This window comes from Podarcis erhardii (genome assembly GCF_964252035.2).
Source record: "Podarcis erhardii genome assembly, chromosome: 8".
Classification (NCBI taxonomy): domain Eukaryota; kingdom Metazoa; phylum Chordata; class Lepidosauria; order Squamata; family Lacertidae; genus Podarcis; species Podarcis erhardii.
In genome coordinates this window covers 27,060,480-27,075,660 of record NC_138499.1, presented here as the reverse complement: position 1 = coordinate 27,075,660, position 15,181 = coordinate 27,060,480, and the positions used below count along the sequence as shown (strand labels likewise).

At 40.9% G+C, this 15,181-nt stretch overlaps 1 protein-coding gene across 1 annotated transcript in view; it reads right to left on the bottom strand.

The window, feature by feature from the left end:
* The window catches only part of RUNX1T1 (RUNX1 partner transcriptional co-repressor 1), a 144,719-nt gene extending 139,503 nt beyond the window's left edge, over positions 1-5,216 (bottom strand). Inside the window, 2 exon segments of the mRNA XM_081874331.1 lie at positions 5,084-5,099; positions 5,101-5,216. Coding sequence (XP_081730457.1) covers positions 5,084-5,099; positions 5,101-5,199 — 115 coding nt within the window. The 5' untranslated portion in view covers positions 5,200-5,216.
* Between the last annotated feature and the right edge of the window lie 9,965 nt (positions 5,217-15,181).

Genomic DNA, 15,181 nt, shown 5'->3' with positions numbered 1-15,181 from the left:
AAACCTCCTTCAACATTTTCTCAAAGAGCACAATTGTAGTGCCTAAAAGGTGCCTAAATTCTCATCTATGGAACTTAATGCCATACTTGATCTGCTGACAGGCTTTCTGCAATACTTTTTGCATTTCCCCCCAGTAACAGTACAAGTTTGCTTAGAAAGAAAAGAACTAACCAACAACCTGGCGCCATTGTCCATAAATGTTTGGCAATGCTATCACGTTTCTGGCAACTGAGCAGCATAATCACTTTGACAAACAATCCTACCTGGAAGTCTCTCCAAGCATGCTTCCTTAATCAACTGCAGCACTCTTTCCTAATTTCCTTTGCAGAAGTATCTTAACTGGCTATCTTGTAGCATGCTAAGTATCTCACGCTGGAGCAGTTCCGATCTGTCTCACTTTCTATGTTCCAAACCCGTCTGCAGTATATAGCAGTTTTCTGTTCTTAGGTACTGCCCCATCCCACAATGCAACATTCCATCTAGGCCAATGCTACCCAAACTGACTGGAAACTTCTTCTAGTTTTCAGGCTCTCACGGGAAGAACTTTCCTAGCCATGTTACCTTAGATCTTTTAAATGGGGCATTATAAATGATATCCATTTCCATTTCTTCTCCTCTAGCACAAGCATCAACATCTGAATTTATTACCAGATTAAATATTTTCAATACAGTTAGACATTTAACCAGAATATTTGAGCAGAAACCAATGATTTGTTGTTGTCCTTGTTGCTTTAACACAACTGAACCAATGGAAAAGGAAAATATGGCCAGGAGGTTCATGTGTCAGAAATGCAAAGGCTTGATGTAACCCTAAGTTGTGTGTATGTACCTAACCTTGTGGTGAAACAGTAGTTTGACTCCTGCTGCTCCCAGGCAAATGAGGTGAATATTACATTGAAAACAGAACATCAGTCAGACAGACCATTGTGGAAAGTCTTTTGACCTACGGAATTGAAACATGACATTTGAACTACCACCTAGGGAGGTGACTGTGCGGTCATCATCAGTCAGGCAAGAAATGTAGGCTATAGCTCTTCAGATAAAGTGAATCACAAAGGGAAACTGGTTGGTGGTAATGACTGGTACTTATGCAAATTGCATATTAACATCCAGCCAGGCAGACATATTGAAGCTTCCTATAGCCACCGAGCTAACTATAGGTTTTTGTACAACAGATGTAGGCCATGAAGCTACTTTCTCAGGTGGTGGTTAACATTTCCAGTTTCTAAGATGTGATGGAGAATAACCTATCAGAACCAGTAATTTACAGTTTCAACGCTGCTAGTATCAAGGAGCAAACAATGGCCCAGTGTGCTTGTTACTGATGGCGAAGCAAATTCACTCCACTAGATGGAGTCTTGCCTATAAAGGCAAATTTGCAAAAAGCTGCTTTTAAATATAATATGCTTTCATGGGGTGCTTTCTTTTATTTTAAAACCCTTCATTCCAGATACCTAAATAAAAAATGCAGAGAAAACTAAACATCTTGCCTTTACTTGTGCAAAGTTCCACTGAATTCAGTAATACTCAACATCCCATTTTACCTTAGTTTCTTTTTCATTTCATTTTTTAACAAACGTCTGTACTTAGAGCACATCTACAGTGCCACAGAAAAATGCACGTCTTAAAATTACTTCTAAGCAGGGATTCTGTACCCATCTTGCAAGTAGTAAGAACTGCATTAAAATCAATCTTTGCTTAATTGTACCTTTCCCCCCTTCTTTCTGTCTATCTGTCTTGTCTTTATTTCTTTTTCTAGTCACAATGTATTACCATATGTTTTAGATCACACACATATTTTTCCTTCACTGGTTTAAAATAAAAAATATATGCTTTTATAAATTTCTAGCTATTTCCCTAGCCTACTCCATAATTTCTAACCCCCACTTGCTATCCACAATTTGTGTCCTGCACATTCCATAAAACTTGATTAACAACACTACTGAAGAGCATCTTTTAATGAATACACTCAAGGATAATTTAATCATTTTATTTAAATATGGGGAAAAATTGCCCTGAAAGCCCTATTAACTAAAATACCCTTGATTACCTTAAAATTTTGATTTGCTGGTATAATAAGAAACAGGGTACTCTGTCTTTCTTTGCAGAGTGGAAAAGTAGTAGAAAATGAATAAAGGTTTCATTGAGATCAGCAAGAAATGCTGGGGCTATGACTCTGCATTGTGTTGAGGTGGGGAAATGCAAAGTTGTTTTCCCCACAATTAATATTTGCTAAATAGTATACTAATATTTAGCTACAAAGACCATTTTTTATCATCTATGACCGAGCTAAGGTCCTAATTGCTTAACACCATTTTTCCTGCACCAGATAAAAGTGCCAGCAAAAAAAAACAAAAACAAAAAAAACACACATAAAGCTAGAGATTTTTCAGAACAGATCCCCCCCCCCAAATAACCCACTCACATTAACAAAAGATTGCAGTGGCTTGCAAATTATAGGGTGTTATTTTTAGTGGAAGTAGTTCAATATTCATATTGGAGCAGATGTAGCAGTTTAACAAAACAGCTCTTCAATTCCTGCACAAATTGAAAACAGGAAAACTGATTGCATTTTCTCTTATCACTTTCCTTTTCTGAATTGACACTTTTGGCCTTCTGAAAATCTACACATGGCTTTCATCTCAACAGCACCTGCTGATCAAACAGAAACCTAAAATTTTCATGAAAATGTGATGAAGGACTCATTTTCTCCCTACCATCTCACGGGGGCATCAGTAGTCCACTGCCTGACCACAACTGTTGTACTATTACAGTACAATATTCTGAAATGTATTTTATATTTTCATTAAACTTCTTTTAGAATGGGTTAAATCACTAGTGGCTCTTTTCATATTAGCTCTTTGTCTGCTTTAAATTAATTTCTGTCTCCATGCTTGCCTAACACTGATGGGGTCTTATTGTGCTGCCAGTTCCATTTTACAGAGTATCTCAAAGAATTTGAGATAATAAGGCTTGCTATATATTTCACGGTCAATAGGTCTTCAATATATGTAAGAACTCTCACAGTACCATTTAATGGTCAGAATAGAAGAAGAAAACCCAAGCCCATAATATCCTTTCCATGCACAGCCTCCTCTTTACCACCAGAAATTGATCCAGTGTGCATACAGAAAGACAGGAGAAAGAAATCTCATTTAAACTTTGCTTTTGAATTCACTCATAGTCTACAAATCCAAGGAATCTCTAGCAGGTGCTTTGGCACTTCAGCACCAATGGAATTGTGCATAGTTGCCCAATCAGTTCTCATGGGAAACTTTCAAATGTCTTCTCCCACATATAAAATATGAAAAGCAAAGTACCTTGTTATGTTGTCTGCTCTTAGCTCTTAAACTCTAAACTGCAGCAGCCCTAGCAGGTAAACATGGGCCACCATAATTCTAGGTGCAATTATAGATGCTCCCAAGACCTGCTGTATGTCAGCTTTGTAACTGATAGAGGCTAAATCCTCCCCAAGTGTTCTGCAACCATCCATTACTATTCTGCTTCAGTGATAAGGTAGCTTGAAGGCAGATATGACATACAGTAATATATGTGGCACTCTGCCTGTTGGTTTGTGAACTTGTGTTCCATCATGTTCACTGAGGCAATCATAAACCTGAAATGTCAATATATTCAGTCAATGGAAGTAAAATAATGGGACTCTATTGTCTTACGCTATTGATCTTCTGTTGTCAACACAGATACATGTCCTACCGCCCCTCTTGGCTTTACACAAATTTTAATTAGACTCTTAGCTACTGGATCATATCTCTGTATCCAGTTATGCCAACACCTGGCCAAGCGCTGCAGCCAGAGGAAGGTGTTAATATCTCAAAACAAAAACAAATTGAGTTTAAAGCAATATCTGCCCATTTCAGTAGAACTGACTTTCAAGTAAAGGTGCTTAGGACTGGGGTATTCTGAAGCCAGAGGGGTTTATTGGGGACTTTAAAAAAATTACTTCCAGATGGTGTTTGAGTTGTCCCTTGCCTAGAGAAAACCAGCTTATCATTCTTTCCTGTTCTGAGGAATTCTAAGAACAGTATCAAAATTTAAAATATAAAAAAGCATGCATTTGTGGACTTAGGTCCTATCACCTAAAAACCAAACAGAGGTTAAGCAGAAAGCACTGTTAATAAAGAAATTAACAGTATCCCTCTTACAAATAGTCATGCATACAATTCTGGCATAAAATTCAAACCAGAAATCCCCTGAGGTTGCCATCCCAAGAATTTGTTATAAGGAAGTAACACCCATTTCACTCAGTGGGATTAATGCGTTGGACTCCCATTACCAATTACACTTATTGTTGTTTTATGAGAACCATTATCTCAAAACACTCAGAATATAATCCATATGCAGAAACTTCAGTAAAGGTGGGATAAAAAGAAAAGGGTTGAAACCCTTCTGAAACTTTTTTTTTTTAAAGCAATGGACATTTTCAAATCTTCCCTTCTCCACCCCTACACACAGAGACTATTTGCTACCCATTCTCACCCAATAAAAGAGGTAATCAAATTGTTACGATGTTCATCCTCTCTGTCTATCTAATGCTTTTAAAGCCGGGTAAATAAAGAATCTATTTGCCACAAAACCCCACTTCCTTTGCTGTATCACGGATTTTTTTTAACAAAAAACAAACCCCAAACCCCTTCCTAAACCCATTCAGGCTAGCCACACTAAAACCAATTAAAGATAAGGGTGGGGGTGGGGGGGAGAGATGGAGAGAGAGAGGAGAGATAAAATAATCTCACCTTTGCAAGTCCTGTTTGAATAACTGAGCTGATGGGAGATTGCAAGGCCAGGCCAGGTGAGGTTAGATGCCTCATAACCCCACACAACAAAAGGCAGATCCCTTTTCTCTCACTCCAGGCTAATCTTTAAATGTAAATTCCCCACCAGCTAAGAAGAGAAGCAAGATAAGAGGTTACATCTTCACTTCTCCGGAGCTGTTATCGACTTCAGCATCATTTAGAGGAGATGGGGAGGGGGCGCTGAGAAAGGGAGGGAGGAAGGGAGGAGAAGCATCTCTCTCCCCCCCCCCCTCTCCCGCAACACCACTTTCAAAATGCTTGGAGATTACCTTCTGGCTGAGGAGAGCACAGGCAGGAGCCGAGGCAGCAGCGCAGCTAGGGCTTTGTATTCATTAAACACACATCGCAGCTTATCTGAAGTAAAAGCCTTGTCAGGATGGCACATTGTATGTGAGAGAAAGGAGGGGGAAGGAGAGGCAATGTGCATCAGGGTGATTACAATATCAGCATGGCCCAGATGGAAGCAGGAAAATAAACAGAGAGAGAGGGAGAAGGAGGGAGGGGGCACTTGCCTAGAGGTGGGAGCAAACTTCTCCTCATGGGGGTGGAAAGCCCAACTTTGGCGCACATATATGCACAGACACACCTGCTAAGGAAGCACCCATCTTCCGGCCTGGAAAACTGCCATTAAGCCAAAGGCCCTTTCTCAAGGGAATATTTTCCATACGTCTTCTTTTTTTCAAAAATAAATAAATTTTTAAAAATCAAGTCTGCTTGAATAAAATACCTGAAGAAGAAGTTCGATCTGTGCCAGGGTTTCCCCTCAGTTCTTAATGCCAGGTCCCAAAATGCAAATATGTGAAGCAAGGACAATGATGGCATTCCAGATATAAAGTGGATTTCCTTTACCGCTGCATGACTAGAATGTTCTAGAAATTAAAACTTTGGTTCTCTCAGTTCCATGATCAGTTTACTGGTTTTATCTTCTCCTTTCTTCTTCTTCTTCGGTAAAATATGTATCATCCAGATTATTATGGGCCATGAAGATCCGCCAAGAACAAGCAAAGTTCATCTAACCATTACTTGTTTGTACTCATACTTCCCTCAGTGTAGGCCCTTTTACGAAGCACATTGCAGGGCAGGCTCAAATGTCTCCTTGTTACATGGAGGGGGATGAAGTACCTAAGAAAAAGTTTGTCCATTATTGGTGCATTTCCTGGCAACCTGCAGCAACCAGGAATTTTGATTTTTAGTCCTTTAAAATTGCAAACCTCTTTGGGTGCCTTTGGCAGAAAGGTGGTATATAAATGCAATGGATGAATGTGTTGCTATCTCCATTATTTGAATTTTTCTGATCTGGACCAAACTAAAACCTGCCCAAAGGGCCAAAGTAACTTGGCCCTCTTTAACTTGCTCATTCTAAAAAGTGTAATCTTAACCATCTCAGTTTTCTCATACCTTCTTAAAATTGATGAAGAAAAACTGAAATATTCTGAACACATCAAAGTAACTTTTTCAAGTCTGTCAGAGCTGGGACTCCCCTTAGCTCCAAACATTCTGCAACATGAGACACAGTTAATTTATCCTATGTATCCACCTCTCTCTCTTTCATTCTCCTCTCTCACTATTGGCCCTTCTTAAAAGGCAACCACCCACTGAAAAGATGGCAGAAAAATGGTGGTGGCACTGAAGCTGTGACATGTCCCAATTTGGGGTTCTGATCCACCAGCTAAAATCTACTTAGAATACATAAGGCTTCAACATGTCAATAGGTGAATATATACCAACATACAAACACACACGCCAACCTCTTGCAAAGAGTTTCCTCAGCCATTTCTTTTATGTGGAAACAGATTAAAGGGCAATTATCTGCCTGGTCCAATCTCATAAATTAAAGTGATGTCTAATGTATTGCTTTCATTTTTTTGAAAGTTTGTGGGTTCCCTGTTTGTTTAAGCATTTAGTGAGCTTAGCAAACACCTTTAATAAAAGAGATCCATACTTTTTAATCCACTACTTCTGCATCTAAAAAGAACTGTACTTATTCTTTCTCCACATAAGGTTTCTATCATTAAATTGGTGACTTGGAAATCTAGACCCCACATGACTTATTTTAAGTTCACCCAGTGAAACCACGGAGAATCAAGACAAGTATAAAGAAAATAATTCACTGAATATGCTGGCACCAGCATATTAGCCAAATTCATGGAGGAAACATTAACAAATTGTTATTGTCCATGATAATTAAATGCGGCATCTGTCCTTAGAAGCAGTATACCTCTAGCCAGTGCTTTTTTCCTGGGGGGACTCAGGGGTTTGCAGACCCCTAAACATTTTGTGAATCTAAGTTTGGCCTCATTAAGGGGCAGTATTTCAATATGAGTAGGAAAATGAGAGTATCTGTTTGCTGTGATTGGACAAAGGAGGCAAAACTAGCAGCACCATCCAAAGCATGTCTCTTCAGAAGTCCCACTGAAATCAATAAGACTTACTTCTGAGCAAGCACATATAAGATTACACTGCAGATGGATGTTTGACTTGATCCACAGGGCTCTTCTTAAAAAGTAAAAGAGCACGGAATGAAAGTTTTCCATGTTGAGAAGACTATAATGGTAATGATATTAATTTACTTTGAAAACTGTCTATTCCCCTTGGGACTGCTGATCATCAAATCAAAAGAGGGAATACTGGGCAACTATAGCAGCCAGAGCAATACACTTGGACCAAATGCTTCCTTTCCCCACCAAAGAATATATGGAAGAGGACTTGACACATGACAAAGGCCAAAAGCAGAATCTTAACACCAGAGGAAAGTGTGTGTGTGTGTGTGTGTGTGTGTGTGTGTGAAAATTGTGACACTGTAATGAAATGCCACATAAAGACGACTCTGTCATAAATCCTCTACTAATCCAATAATGTGAAAACCTCATGGTATCATTGGGACATAGCACAAGATATTATTTTCTAATTCTTCATTCCTCAGAATGCATTGCAAGGCTTATACCAACAAAATGTGCTCTGTGTTAAGTGTTCTGTGATCACACATTGGTCTTCAGCATAGTTACTCAGAACCAAGTCCCAATAACTTCTCTTTTTTTACTTGCTACAAATAAATTTGAGGTGAATAACTGCACCATCACTGCCAGAAAGGATGTCTGAATGTACACTGATGAAAGAGCAAATCTTATGTATCTAAAGTGACGTCTGGTTCTCTACACAGATTGTTTCATTCTCGAAACGCAAACAACTTTCCCCCACCTCCTCATCGCCTTCTATAATGGTCATGTATGGATAACCATATTCGATAGAAATCAAGCATACATTATAAAGAGAATGAAAAGTATGCTCAATTTGCTTCAGCTGGGTGCATTTGCTCCAGTAGCAAATCTGTATGAAACAGGGATACTTTCTGTGGAATCCACAGATGGTCTTCGGCTGCAGTGTAAGTCCTATTGAACACAGTGGACTTACTTCAAGTAAAAATGCACATGATGGGTTGTTAGTTAAATAATAATCAGAATCTTCCAGAAACTTCTCTTATCCTATTCTATGCAAACAATGCACCACAGGACATAGCTGTGCAGCCATGATGTAAAGCAAAATTACCATGGATTGGGCCCTAGGTCTCCAGAACGTTTTCCTATGGTGGTGAGGGGAGGAGAGTCTTCTTAAAATATTAGCACTTATTCTCCAGATTTAAGATATATTTTAGACATTACAAGAACTGTAATATCTAAATCTTTCCTATCTGGTAGATCTCACAGAAAACTGCCATGTTTTTAGAACAAATCATTTGTTGTGAAAATGTTTGTTCTGCCCACCTCTCCCTCCCCCTTTTTTGCTTTAAAGAAAGCAATATACATGGTGGTCAGAGAAAAAATGTGTAACAGACGAACCATTCATAATCACAGCTGTCTGAAAGTCCAAGCTTGAGGCTACAAATCTTAATTTCAGCTGATTCTCTCTTAATAACGGGTTACCTCCTTATAAAGCAAGGAAGTCCATCTGCCTCAGGCAGAGAGATTTTTTGGCTGTTTTAATGCTTCAAAACCTAGCATTTCCTTTCTTGCATTGAATATGTGAATTCTAGTGTGTTATAATGTGAGAATGCCAACATATGACCATTATACTATAATACCTCACTGCTCAGCTCAGCTCGTCATTACTTCACTTGTAATTCTTATGCTAATTATGTTCATAATTACTATAAACAGATGTGGGAGAAATGCATGTGACCTTTTATTTGCAAAATACATTCTTAATTCCTTTAAGGTTAGCACACATATGCACCAAAACTACTAAGTCAGATGGGAAATGTAAAGAAATAGCTATATAAAATAACTAACTCCAATCTAGAAAAGACCAGCTGTATCCCAGTATACTGAAACAAATACTTTTTTTTTTCAAAATTAGACTAAGAGGTTCTCAAAAAGAGCACAAAAAACATGAACCCCAAATGACCACTTTTTACCACTGAGCACTCACAACTCAAACCACAGTGCTAATTCAGCATCCCGTTGCCCTTTCTTCCCATTCTGTTTCACAACTGCCAGGGCATGGCAGTCAATATAGCAGCTTGTTTTCCTTTCAAAATTAGCATCTTCCTCTGTACACAAGACTCATTTAAAATAAAATCACTATGGGTTTCATTACCAAAAAGACCTCTCCATTTTTATTTCTCCTCCCACCCACCCCCTATAATTAGGGTGGACAGACAGGTGACACCCCCCCTTGCGCAGATGGCTCCTGGGAATGATGCAAAAGTAGCTGCTTCTGTTTAAACAACATACAGATAACCTGCCCTGTTCTTATCACTCACAATTACCTCCATTATAGTGAACCCATGCTTACTTTAATAAAACACCCACTGCTCTTTAAACATCATTTGAGAACTTTCTTATCAGTGGTGGAAAAGATATTAATGAAGATGGAAGTCAATGTCTTGCAGATTAAGCTAATCGTGCATTCTAAATTTAGACTGCTTTTAAAAGCTATGCTCCTTTTTATTTGTCTAAGCCCTTCCTTTCAGTGCCATTCTGCTTCAAAATATTTGCTTTTAAAAAATATTCAGCTTAAAACAAAAGCAGACTTGAATTAGAATATGACCATTGCCATTTGCAATGCCCAGTGCTCCCAATGCATTTGCTCCTGTTAAGAAGTAATTTTGCATTGCTATCTGCACGCGTTTGTCTTCCTGGACTCTGCAGCACTGATCATGTTAAAAGGAATGTGGAGTGTTAAGAAAATTTTGCACTGGAGGCTATTCTTTTGTGAGAAAATGGGGTCATTTACATTTTAATACCGATACTTAGATTTCTGTGTACTTCTAAGGCCCCTAGAACTATCGACAAGACTCAGTGAAAAAGCACCATTTAAAAAAAAACTCACCTCATCCAGATTTAACCAATCCACCAGATACAAACATTTCCATCCCACAGCAAGTCCCTGTTTTATTTCTGCTGATAAGGCTTTTTGATCGCCAAGTGTCAACTTAAGTTCGCACAGGACAAAGGAGGTGGCAGTCTTGGAAGTGTTTATTTCCCCCTGAAAATGGGAGCACGATACTGACACACAGTTGTGTCGCTTTTCAATTAGCTAAATATTTTAACAGCAATGAGCTTGCGGCAAACAAAACTGAACAATGAAAACGTCCATGGTAGCAGCCCTTCCCCCTCCTGTCCACAATGCAAATACTACACAGATGCCAATTTTTGTTCACAGCGCCTTGCTAGCAAAGCGCCATGCAGCCTTAGTGCAGCAGGCTTTGCATTCAATGCTTGTCAGCTGAGCTCCATTTCAGAAGGGTGAGAAATAGGAGTTGACAGGGAAGAATGCCTGGGGGCTTGCTGGCCACTGACCAGGGCTTCAGGTGGAGGAACCTCCTCCTCCTCCTTCTCTATACAGAATCACAAGGCATGATGTTGGCAGAGGCGTACATGCCGTTCAAGTATTAAGAAGACATAGTGCCACACGGACAATGGTGTATGCTCACAATACTTTGATGGAGTGTTCCCATCAAGTTTGGGTTAACCAAGGGAGTGCGTATAAAAATAAATCTTTTAAAACAAAAGCATTTTAGGAAAAAGATGGACACTCCTGGAGCAAAACATAGTGAGCAGAAGCAGTTGCCAGAATGCAGTCTGCATTCCACTGCAAAAGGGAATGTGAGCTCATTCACAAGAGTTTTGAAGACAAAAGTCTTATTTCTCATAAACACAGAATGAAAGATGGTCGGGTTTTGTATTAAGTCATCGGCATGGGATATCTATACTTGCACTTTTTTTTTTGTTTTAATTTACAGTGCTCTACAGTTTTATGCCAAGGGGGGTGAGGGGAAGTGGGGGGGGTGGTGGAAGAGGGAGAATCCACCAATCCAATTCAACATGTGCTACGGTAGTAAAAATACACAATGAAATTTGATACACTGACCAGAAAAGTTTTGCAGTAATAATTAAGAAAGATGGCTGGCTAACACAACAGCTTGCAAGTCGTTTGTTAGAATGCAAGAAACTTTGTGCTGGATATTTTTCTAAGGGACACTGCTAAGTAAACAATTTTCAGATTTTTAGAATCTGGCACTCAGATTGTGTAGGGAAGGCAGTCTAAATTTCCTAAGAGTTTCCACAGCTGTTGAAAATCATGCTGGTTCACTTTCCTTAGGAAATAATCTCAAAGGAATTGAAAAAGAATTGAAAAGGGAACTATGGCACAACCATTAGAGACCAATATTGTTAGATCTGTATCTGTGTCATATCCTCTGTGTAATCAGCCAGAAATTTAAATAAAAACTGATAATATATCAGGTCAGCATAAGGTAAGTCTCTTGGTAAATTCTTAAATCCATAAAGATGCTGAAATAAAAATGCCAATTTAAGTTTTCTATTTTACTTTTAAGAGCACTTTAAGACTATCGCCATAACAACACAAACATCACAGAGATCAGATTTCAGATCACATAGATTTTTGTTTGTCAGGGGTATTTGTGTGTCTGGGTTTCTATTATTATATTAATACAGAATATCAAAACAGATTTAAAGTTGGTCTACAACTGATGGAGGGGGAAAAATCTGATTTGGTCAGCAACTCAGACCACCATCAAGGGAAAAATCAATTTTCAGCAGCTGTGGACAGCCATTTAAGTCTGGGGCCTGAACAGATTAATTAGGGAAAGCAATGTTAAAAGTTAAAGGGGTCATAGTTACATTAAGTACATGAATTTCTGCTGAAGCAAAACCCGAGCAGTGCATTCCAAGACTCCGAAGTAATCCATCAAGGAAGTGGGCCACATTATAACATTTGCTAGGAAATCTCCCATTGCAAGATACACTATAGGAAGCAGCCATATACAGAGTCAGGCTACTGGTATACCTAGTTCAATGTTGTTGGCACTGACTGCTAGCAGCTCTCCTGTATTTAGACCGAGAATCTACCTGGTGAGGCAAGGAATTGAACATGAGCCCTTCTGCATGTGAACTGTAAACTACCTAGAGCCTTTGCCCTCAATCGCAGGGAGACTTAGCCTGCAATATCCTAAACATAAACACCTGGGAACAAGTCTCATTGAACTCAGCTGAGCTAATTCCCTGAGTAGACATGCACAGGATTGTGCTGTAAGGATGGAATCTGATAGACCTTTTACCTAGGCATAAGCCCCTCTTGGACACAGCAGGACTTACTTCCAGACAGACATAAAAATTACACAAAACCTCCACTATATCAAAATGTAGTAGCAATGACTGCTTTTCTCTTGCATAGCATAAGTTGTATGCATTTAGGAGCTCGGTAACCTCAATGAGTCCATATGGTCCATAATAGAAATTCCACTTCCATTTCTAAATAATACAGTAGGAAGTTTGATGTTCCAAAACAATTTGGTACTACAGGAGATTCAGTGATGAACCACTCATAGTACTGAAATTACACTAAAATCAGTGAAACTTCAAGCCAGTGAAAAAAGGAAAAGGTCAACTAAGCTTCCTATCTTTTGTGACCTGTTCATTGTGTTTATTCCAAGAGAGACACTCCTTGGCTAAGGCTGAAATTCTATCCTAAACATACATACTTACCTGGGAGAAAGCTCCATTGAACTCAATGAGTCTTACTTCTAAGTAAATGTATTTAGGAGATTGCTACAAGTTTACAAAACTTACCAAAACGCTAAAGTTCTCTTCAATACAGTCTAGATCAGATCTTTGAAATGTCCAGTGAAATACATTAATAAACAAATCTGGAAGTTCCTGATCTCGAATTATTGTTAATCATTTTTATACGTAACAGTAAAGTGACAATACAGAGATCAAAGATTTGTTCATGTTTCATTCTGCACTTGATTATACAGAAATTAAATGGGATATCCTTTACCTGAAATATATCTGTGAGAAAAATATGTCTACAGCGCTTTCCGTGATTTACAGTTTCGATCCATACTGTCTAGGTTGTAACATTACATTTCAAGCGCTCTTGATCACATGAGCTCATATCGAGCAAGGATCATCTTGAAATAGAGGGACAAAAAGAAAAGAAACAGAGATGACACTATGGGTTAATTCGCAAAAGGAGATCTCATGCCAGCCTGGAAAACCTGTTTTCTGAATCAGAAGCCCTGCCGCATCCCCATCCCAGATACGTCGTTGCGGTTACTCGGCAGTAAACAATAGCACTCTGCACGCGCTCAGAGGCACTGTGGTGGTCGCACTCGTTTTGGCGCGAGGGTGGGGAAGATAGGTTACTGAACTGAGCCCATTTCAAATTTAAGCACTTGAGCTCAGGGAGACTTATGCTCGAATTCGAACCGATGCTGCAGACGGAGCTTATTTTTCCCCATAAAACTTTTTGCTCTTTGGTCACTTTCGGAAAGGGGCAAAATCGAGAGCTGAGAGTCGTGGGGTATTTCGGTTTGGTTTCGCATGCAATCCTATCCTTTGCGCGGTTTGCTACCGCGGCAACAGCAACTCCAAGCCGTGTTAGTGGGTTAGTTAACAACCACAGGATCCCGCCTAAGTAAAGGGCAGACAGGGGATGAAATCCGGGGACCGAGGCTGCGCGCCACCCAACCCATCCCGCAATCCAGCTCCGGGATCTAGTGGCGCCCCAATTCCTAGTCCCTCCGCATGCCTTGCTGCCGGCTGGTCGGTCGGGGGTGTAAGGTAGGTGGGTGGGTGTTACTTACATTGCAAAGGACCGGAGACTCCCACCATTCGCCCCAGGCAGAGAGCTGAAAATAAAAAGTTCCAGTCCTCCTTGGCGGAGCTTGGACAGCCCAGGCTGGCCGGCCGGCGGGGAGCCGGGAGAGGAAAAAGGGGCGACGCAATGTGGCTTCGCTTCCTTCTCTTTCCTCCCCGCTCCGGATCATCCACGTTCACGCACGAAAAGGTCCAAACGGCGCGAAGGAAACGAGGAAAGACGAAGCCAAACTCCAGCTGTTCTTACGCGTGTGGTTTCTCTCTCTTTCTTTTTAATAAAAAAGGGTGGGGGGAGGAAAGGAGGATCCGCGCGAGGGAGAGCTTCTCGGGGGTGCCAAAGGCTCAAGAAAGCGCATATAAGAATCAGCGTAGCAAGAAGAATGGAAAATAAAAGTCCTCCAAGTAGCCCGATGCGGAATGCTCAGTTCCTCCTCCTCGGCGGCCGCCCGTGGTCGCTGTTATTGTTGCAGACGAAAAATGTGAGCTGAGAGTCCAAGCGGTGGATCTTACGCGCTGTCAGTGGCGGTGCGCCTGCCTCCTCCTGCCGCCGCCGCCTCTTCTCTCTCTCTCTCTCTCTCTCTCTCTCTCTCTTTCTAAGGCGGCGATGCATAGATTTGCAGGCTTCCCATGCGCCCGCCCGCTCGGGGAAGCAGCTCCATGTAATGTCTGTGCACAGATCCGCCCTGCAGGAAAGGCTCCGCCGTTTGTTTGTTTGTTCTCCCCTCGCGCGCGCGTGTGTATGTGTGTGCGCGCGTCTCCGTATGTATATGTGTGTGCGCGTCTGACTCTCTCTTTCCTCCCACCCCCCTCTGCTAGCAGCCACCTCTAAAGTCAAACAGCATACTGCAAGCAGCTGGCCTGGCTCAGCTACCCAGGTGCAGGGGGGAGGGCTTAAAGCAGTGGGAGGTGATAGAGGTAGGAGACATCTGTGTCATGAGCGAAGAGGAGGGGGGTCAAGTATATGTTAACAATAGTCAAGCCCAGTCCCTCTTGGGCAGCCTGCCTGCTTTTCCTTTCATTTCTCTCTCTCTCTCTCTTTTACTTAGTGGGCATGCAACTTGGTCCCTAATGAAGCCCGTTCCCAAGGCCGCCTGCTCTCCGAGTCCAGACTGCCCTGCAGTAACCCAAGACAAACACTTTCCCCAGCCATCTGGAGAACTGCTGCTGCTGCTGCCTTCTTCGCCTGCACCTCGTCACTGTCTGAAGAGAGACAGCAGCACTGCTAGGAATCAAGCCACTCCGAGA